This window comes from Nymphalis io, chromosome 29 (genome assembly GCF_905147045.1).
Source record: "Nymphalis io chromosome 29, ilAglIoxx1.1, whole genome shotgun sequence".
Taxonomy (NCBI): domain Eukaryota; kingdom Metazoa; phylum Arthropoda; class Insecta; order Lepidoptera; family Nymphalidae; genus Nymphalis; species Nymphalis io.
The window spans coordinates 5,360,504-5,369,375 of NC_065916.1; the positions used below are offsets into that span (position 1 = coordinate 5,360,504).

Consider the following 8,872-nt stretch of genomic DNA (forward strand, 5'->3'; position numbering starts at 1 on the left):
AATCAATAAGTGGGCGGGCTGTTATATAATTGCGCAGACGGCTATATATATTCGCTTCTTCATATTAACATGTTATGTATATTATATTATTTAGTAACTATGAACTTAAATGGAAACTTAAGTAAATCACTTAATTTAATTAATTATTGTTAATTTTTATCTATATTTAATATTAATCACTTATTAATAAATGTATTAGATACTTATAAAGACATCATAACATCTGTACAACTACATTTCATGCAAATAAAATTATTATTATTATCAATAATTAACAGACAATGTAATGTGTAAACTTATACCAACTCCAAACTCCAAGCTCCTTTTTCGTATATATAAACTTGTATAGAATTTATTTATTAATATTTAAGATGAGCTTTACGATTTATTGGTTAATGTTAATTATTCTGCGAGTTTTTTTCATAGAATCATTATCCTCTTTTTATTTCTTTATATAATTTTTAAGTTATTTTTTAGGATCATTGGGAAACACTTGGAGACAGGGCGAATGGATGACCAAATATGATAAGCTACCAACAAAAATGCTATTAAGAAGACCACATTCCAGACCGACATGCAAATGTCCCTCCGAACCGACCAATTGTTTTGAAAACGAAAACACACTACAAGAATTTACAAACAATGGCGAAACAAACGCAATGGAAAACAAAATGGCGGCTGACAGAATGAATACGAATGTATACAAAAAAACAAATCAAGTATTACCTCAAGATAATTATTTCGCAGCGGACACTTTTTATAATAATAAATTATTGCAACAAGTTAATATTGGCAATTATGAAACTCAAGCGCAGTTTGTTAAGGATATGTTCGAAAGTGACGCCAGAGAAAAGAAAGCCAGTTGTGAGTGTAATGGTAAAGAATGTAATGGTTGTGGGTGTGTTTGTGACGAGTGCTATTCCCCGTGCTGGCCCAGGGATTGGATCAGAGTGGATTATCCGGGCGCTAGAGTGATATCGATCAATTACACCAGTGACCCGTATTTATGGAGACCACTCTGGATCAGGGAAATCAAAAGGTAAGTCTGTTGTTTTACTAATAACCTACTAACGATAGGACTTCGTGAAAGCCCGTCTGGGTGGTTACCTCTCACCTATCACATATTCTACCGCCAAACAGTAAAACTTGGTATTAAAATGAAAACGGTTTAAAGGGTAAGTCCATGTAACTACAAGCACAAGGGATATAACATCTTAGTTCATCAGATTGGTGACGCATTGTTGGTAGATGAATACATGCTCAATATTTCTTACGAGCGAATGTCTATAAGCGGTGGCTACCTCCCCTTAAAAATTTAAAAGATCCAATTTAAATTATTGAATATCGATTCTTTTTTAATATAGTACATCCCTAGCTCAAAATTTTCTAATAATAATTGTATTCTGTTTAAGACTTCGACTCCACGATCGAGCTGATCAGATGATCACACAGCTGTTAGAACTCGGGGTGGGAGAACGTCCGATTGTATGGGTCGGTCACTCTAAGGGTGGTTTATTCATCAAACAAATATATTGTGAGGGTGAGTTGGACAAAATATCAGCTTTAATACGTTTGCCAGGGTTTGAACCAATTTTGTCGGTTGAAATTCACTTATTCTAATCACTGAGCCATCACGAATTCAATATAATATAATAATAATGATAATAATAGATATTTGTTAGAAATCCTATAGAAATGTATTGTTATTTAGAAGTCCAGAATTAATGTTATTTGAATTTCTTACCGATTACTCTCGGTAGAATCTATATTCGGAGCTGGTTGTAGTAAATATTTAAGACACATTTATTCACGAAGTTTTACAATTAAAAAAAAATCATTAAAAACTATGGCAATGCTAAATAAAAAACTGTGTTGCCATTATTGATAATTAATGATTATACAGTATACTTCAATAAATAAATAAAGAAATGAAATTAATTATCTACTGTTGTTGGTTGGGTTAATGTGCTTAGCCACAACTGCTTTCCATAAAACTAATGGAAAACCACAGGTGGATACTTTTTATATAATCTGTGGAGAAAGAAATAAAAAAAAAACCTCATTGATTAGAAGTTATCATTGTAAATATCTACGGTATATAAATGATCGTACAAGCATTACTTAACTTTGTAAGAAGTTTAAAGTTTACAAGTGTGCTTGATATGTATTTAAGTTATTCAACTTATACTTGGTGGTAGGACTTTTTGCATGCCTGTCTGATTAGGCACCACCCACCCACTCATCAAATATTCTACCACCAAACAGCAATATATAGTATTACAAGAGACGTAATATCTTAGTCCACAAAATTGGTGACGCAATGGCGATATAAGGAATGGTTAATATTTCTTACAGCGCCAATGTCTATGGGCGATTGTGACCACCAACCATCAGCTCAGTCCCATTTGCCCTTCCGCCTACCTACTATATATAAAGTTTTAGTACTTATGTATTCAAACGCATTTCTCGCCGTAGTTACAGAAATAACTCAAACCAATAACTTCCAATTTCAGCTTACGACGCGCATTTGAAAACAACAAAAACAGATCGAATAATAACGAAATATTTGAAAAACGAACAATACACAATAGAAAGTAAGAACGATAATAGAATAAACCATTGCATTGACGCAGACAAACAAACAGACGGAGAAGAAGACTGTGATAAAATTATCTGTGATAGCGCTACGGATAACGATTTTGATAATGCATTAAATAGTGATATTTTAAATAATAATGAAGTAATTAATAGTAATAATGAAGATATTTGCGAATTAGATGACAATAATGTTGAAAATAAAGAAGACACAGAAAATAGCAGTAAGTACAAAACATTATAGTACGTTTGCTTAATACCTTAAGTCTATGTTCAAATCGGCCATTGTATGCGAAAGACCTCCATGGAATTCTTTTCACCTGAAACGACTCTGATGATAATGCTGGTCATATCTTCAAGCAATTTTGAATTATGGTTGACCATAAGGTATGGAAGGAATTGTCAATTTTTACCATCAATTGGGTCACCAGCCCGATTCCATCCACCGACCTATATTAAAAAAAAATCCTGAACAGATGTCAAGTCTATGAGATTTTTTAAGTCTTCCTACCATCAGTTGAAAATGTGTTCCTTTTTAGAAGACCAGCTGATCAGAAAGGCCAGGCTCTGGACTAATAGCACCGGTTTTATGTTCTACTCAGTCCCACATCGCGGGTCTCCTCTCGCTGATATCAAAACCCCTATCACAGCTAGGAGCATTGAGCTTATGGAAATTTGTAAAGGTACGATATATTAAGATGTAACATGTAACGGAGGAATGATTTATTTATTTGAATCTCCAACATTTGTACATAACATACGTTTTACATATACTTAAAAATTATTATGTACAACCAAATATAGGGGAACACACCATTTCAAACCACAAATACGAAAAGAGACAACAAATTTATGTTCAAATTAATATAAAAAACAGAAATAAGAAATATTTAAATTTTAAAAAAAAGTAGAAGCTTATTAAGTTTTTAAACGAATTAAGGTTTTAAACTAAGATATACATCACACTTTTTCTTAAATTTTTTCATAAAAGAGCCGAGATTTTGAATGCAGAGTGGTTAGAACGCGTGAATCTTAACCGATGATCGTGGGTTCGAACCCGGTCAAGCGCCACTGAATTTCTATGTGCTTAATTTGTTTTTATAATTCATCTCGTGCTTGACGGTGAAGGAAACATCGTGATGAAACCTGCATGTATCAAATTTCACTGAAATTCTGCCACATGTGTATTCCACCAAACCGCACTGGAGCAGCTTGGTGGAAAAAGCTCCAAACCTTCTCCTAAAAAAGGGAGAGGAGGCCTTTAGCCAAGCAGTGGGACATTCACAGGCTGTTACTGTTTTTCATAAACGATGAAAGTCTTTTACAACCAATGTCCAGTGTTACTGTTTGTTGTTTTTTTATACACTGTTGTTACGATATTCGTGATATTGAAGCATTCAGTCCGAGTTTTGTTCGAATGCGGCCATTAATATTTTTTACATCGCCTTGTCTATGGGCGTCGATGACCACTTAACATCAGACCGCCCGCCTACCTATAAAAATACTTTGTCCGTCCGCTTAACTATAAAAAAGTATTCTAATCGTTAAGCCTTACTCAATGAATAAACATTATTTTTCCAGATTGTAATTTAGTCCTAAATCTGCAAGAGCGCTGGTTGCAAGCGGTATCGTCCACACAGCCAGCTGTCCGCAGCCTCGTTGAGACGTGTCGCACTCTTATGTCTGTCCTCTACTTAAGGATAGTCAGTGTAGACTCGGCAGGTATGTTGTCTCCCTCTAATATGATTCCCTTTCGCTTGTACAGATTAAGGATATATAAGCTTACGTTTTTTTTTCATTTAAATCAATTTAAAAGATTAAATTAATTAGTAAGTTACCACCGGTTTAGAATTTAGTTTCTGGCAATAAGTAATAGTTTACTGGCGCTCATAGCTGTTAGGAATATGTCGAATCTATACTAATATCATAAAGAGGTAAAGTTTGTGAGGTTGTACGGGGTAATCTCTGGATCTATTGAACCGCGGACGAGCATAAGGGCCACTTGTTGGTAAATGTTCACCAACGCCCATAGACATTGGCATTGTAAGAAATGTTAATCATCGCTTACATCGCCAATGCGTCACCAACCTTGGGAACTAAAATGTTATGTCCCTTGTGCCTGTAATTACACTGGCTCACTTACCATTCAAACCGGAACACAACAGTACCAAGTACTGCTGTTTTGCGGTAGAATATCTGATGAGTGGGTGGTACCTACCCAGACGAGCTTGTACAAAGCCCTACCACCAGTAAACATGGAATATAGTTAAATAAACAAAGACTAAAATCTAATAACAACAATAATATAGAATAAACCAAAAGATTAATATATATATATTATACGACGCGACGGGTCAAGTAATACAAAAATCTTGTTTTTAATTTCAGATCCCGGTATAGGAACTTTATATGGTGTATCTGTCGACCACAGAGAAATTTGCAAGCCGTCAAGTAGAGAGTGTCTACTTTATAAAGAATTAATGACCTTGATGGAAGCATCTCTCAATAAACATAGACAATACAAAGACATATGTGATTCGAATAAAATTGATTGCCAGTAATAAAAAAACAATGTTATAATAAAAATCAAAATGTATAATTTTTTAAAATTAAACATTCATATAACAACATTTTTATTATATATAAATATAACTAGTTTAATTTATGGTAGCAAAAACTACAACATTACTCCATCAAATCGGTTCGGTTATCTTGATGAAAAAACCTTAAATATTAGTTCAATGGTATGTAACTCATAAGTCCCAATTCAGTAGATCTTCAGAAAAAAAACAACAATTTTTTTTTAAGTTACAAGCTTATTTCATGTGGTTTCATTACATATACATACATTGGGATCTAAAAGACTATCATTAGGAATACCATCTGGTACCATAGACAAAAAAATTCTACCGCCAAATAAACTAGTTCCAAAGATTGGTGGCGCATTATCGATGTAAGGGATAGTTACTATTTTTTTAATACCAATGCCAATGGGCGGTGACGATTGGATCAGGTGGCCCATTTGTCCGCCTAATATTTTTTTTAGTGGATTATTTGAAATAGTACAAAAATGTAATGTCCTATTTATGCAAATTCCGTTATTCGTTATATAGAATCACTACACTTATTTATTGATAGTCAAGTAAAACTAACAACGGTTCGGAAACGCTAATAATGCTAATAACCTGAGAAAGCATGAAATTATGAATATTAAATTTAAAAAAAATATATCATACCAATTGCAAATTTACCTTATTGTAATCTTTTTTTTAAATAGTAGTGCAGATAACTACATTAATATATTTTTATCCATTTGTCAAATACCAATATAGTTTTTTTAAAATATAGAATAAATATTGAAAAAAAATAAAATAATATGTATAGATAGGTACGTATGTATATGTGTAACTTTATTAAAAAAAAGATGTATTATATTTTTTTACTTTGACATAGTGTATTAGATAATTGAAACGAATTTAGAATGTTACCATATTCCAATTAAAACTTTTTTTTAAAATAAAAACATGCATCTTGAAATTATAATTTTTTACTTCCCGAATGTTTAAGTACCTATACGACAATTTTATTATTATAGCAACATCAATTCTATTATTAGCGTTATATTATAATTTGAATAAAGTATTGTTAGTTAAGTCTGTTTTATTAATGCCCTCCAAAATAATGTATACCTGTAATGTATACAAGGTCAGTTTTTAACATTTTAGTGTAACAAAAAAATATACATTTTAATGTAACTTGTGAAAGTTGTGAATATGGAAAAATCATCTATTTAATATATAATACATTTATAAAATCTGGGATTAATGTATTATAATTTTGGAACAAAAGAAAATGAGAAGTTTCTACTTCATAGGAGATCCTCCCATGAAGTAAAAACCACCGGCACCCGTTTCGTCTATTCGAAAAATGTCAGAGATCGCTTGCGTGTACTACCGTGATGCCCTGATAATCCACCAACCAATGCAGGCCTCTATTCAAAGCGTTCGTGGGGGTACAGAGTATCCACCGACGCCTCGGTCTTCTTCGGCGGATCGGGTCAGTGGAGGCACTCTGCTCACACTCTCGTAGAAGGCGACCATCTCCTCTCACTGTGAGAGATATTATTGATATTCTAAAGAATAAGGAATGCCAGGGGCTGTGATAATATGTCATGACTTGTAAATATTTTTTTTCTCGCTCTCTTGCTTTACATACGAATGAGACGGCGTTCTATTTCCACATTTGTATCTTAACTCACAGTGTGATGAATCTGGAAGACCTGATATTAGTGTTACATATAAAGTCTATTATATATGACCTTTTTACTTACATATTACTTTGAAAAGGAGAAGGAAAATAAAACAAAAATAGATTTTCAGAACTTTTATTTATGCGTTATATCAAAATATTCAAAAGATAAAAACCATTTATATATATTGTCGTGTCTTGATCTAATACAAACAAATATCATTTGTGTAAGTAAAAAAAAGGCGCGCGATAATTTAAAACCGCAATTTGTTTTGCACAGTATGGTAAAGTAATTAATTCATTATTGGCGCGACTTGTGATCTGTTGAATGTGTTCAATTGTGTTATTTGTATATTGTTGTTATTTGTATATTAAGAGTAATCGAGTGAGTTATTTACATAAATTAATATGATTTGGTTTTCTATTTTTAAAAAGACCAATTCGAGGTTGTTATCAAACCATTTTCAGTTCGATCGGACGTTATATATACTTCAAATCTTGTATAAAAATGTCCCGAGCCTATGGTGGACTTAAAGGATTAAGAAGCTTTACAGAATCTTTTGAGATTGATATTGGTTTTTAATCATGTAATGAAAAACAAATGTTTTTTTTTTTAATATGTTTATTAGTAAAATATTAATATTTTATTATTGAAAATGATTGTTGTAGTATTATAAAATGGACTTTGAATTGAGGTCCTTGTTTAGTATAATAATAAAAAGAAACACACACACACAAACAAAAAGTAAAATATCTCGATCAAATAATTTAACTATAATTATTTTTATCACAAAAAAAAAATACTTAAATGGCAAGACTAAACACAAAAAAAAATATTATCAAACAAATTAAAAAAAATTGTCTCTTTGGTAAATCACATTTAGAACTTATTATAATGCTCGCTATTTTCTTAAAGCGTTTTATATGAATTTTCAATAGTAATTCTCTTTTCATAAAATTTGCATACTAAGAGACTAATTGGAAGGGTTTAAAAGGGTATAAGTAGCCATTTTGAGTTCAGAAAAAGTTTCTTACGAAAAAAAAACTTTCACTTATACCTTTTTCAAATCAAACCAATCCAATCAAATCAAAGGGCAAACAAGCCTATCTTTTTATAACACCATAGCAGAAGAGTTTTTTCTTTCTTTTAATTCAATTAAAGTTATTTTTCTAAGTTTATTTCGATGTAATATTAAGACGATACGTCACGCATGATAAAACACCATAAACAATTAACTTGGTACAGAAAATATATGTAAGTTATATTTTACTGGATGTATTTTTATTTTATTGGATCGGATATTTATTTAAAAAACACATCATAAACTATCAGAAGTCGGCTTACGAAATACTAGTTTATCTTACATATTAATTAAGTATTTATTATTAAACGTTAAAATTGTGCGAATTTCTAGTTGTTTTCTATAGAATACAATTAATTATTAAACCATTTTGCAATTAGCCACGCCCTCAAAGTATGAAGTCACGAAATACGTCACATTCTAAGATGTTCTCGAATTCATCACCTCTACAAATTAATATGAATGAGACGGCAACGCAAATTGCTATCTCATTTCTTTAACAATGAAAAGATGATTGTGACGTAATCGTTCGAAAGGCTTGAGCGGGTGAAATAGCACCTGTTGCTATCCCTCTCGTTCAATAAATTATAATGATTTTATATATCGGTGACATATATTATCTGTCGCCTAAATTGATGAAGCCCGAAGGCGAGTAACACAGTGCAGACGAATGGAAAACAAAAAATATATTTACGCGGGACTTTGTTAAATATAGTTCTTTAAAAAAAAATAATAGATTTTATAGCATTTAATAAAACTAAACTGTTAGAAATACTGAATTACGAAAGCACACGCAAATTTTTGAATAATTCGACGTGTCAAAATGACATATAATACTTTTTCAGTGCGTATCTATGGCACCATCGATCATTGATGGTTTTCCTCGGGCAGCACAGCCAGTGTTGCCTACTGGAAGTATAAAGGCATGTCACATTTCATTAGACTGG

General features: G+C 31.9%; 1 protein-coding gene across 3 annotated transcripts in view; it reads left to right on the plus strand.

The window, feature by feature from the left end:
* Positions 1 to 5,984, plus strand: part of LOC126779497 (uncharacterized) — a 34,652-nt gene extending 28,668 nt beyond the window's left edge. For 2 of the 3 annotated variants that reach the window (XM_050503522.1, XM_050503521.1), the window contains exons 5-10: positions 478 to 1,039; positions 1,413 to 1,540; positions 2,514 to 2,819; positions 3,135 to 3,278; positions 4,177 to 4,317; positions 4,984 to 5,984. In XM_050503522.1, the coding sequence (XP_050359479.1) occupies positions 478 to 1,039; positions 1,413 to 1,540; positions 2,514 to 2,819; positions 3,135 to 3,278; positions 4,177 to 4,317; positions 4,984 to 5,156 (1,454 nt within the window). In that variant the 3' untranslated portion in view covers positions 5,157 to 5,984. The remainder of the gene's footprint in view (positions 1 to 477; positions 1,040 to 1,412; positions 1,541 to 2,513; positions 2,820 to 3,134; positions 3,279 to 4,176; positions 4,318 to 4,983) is intronic. The other variant, XM_050503520.1, reaches the window with a different exon arrangement.
* The last annotated feature ends 2,888 nt before the right edge of the window (positions 5,985 to 8,872 follow it).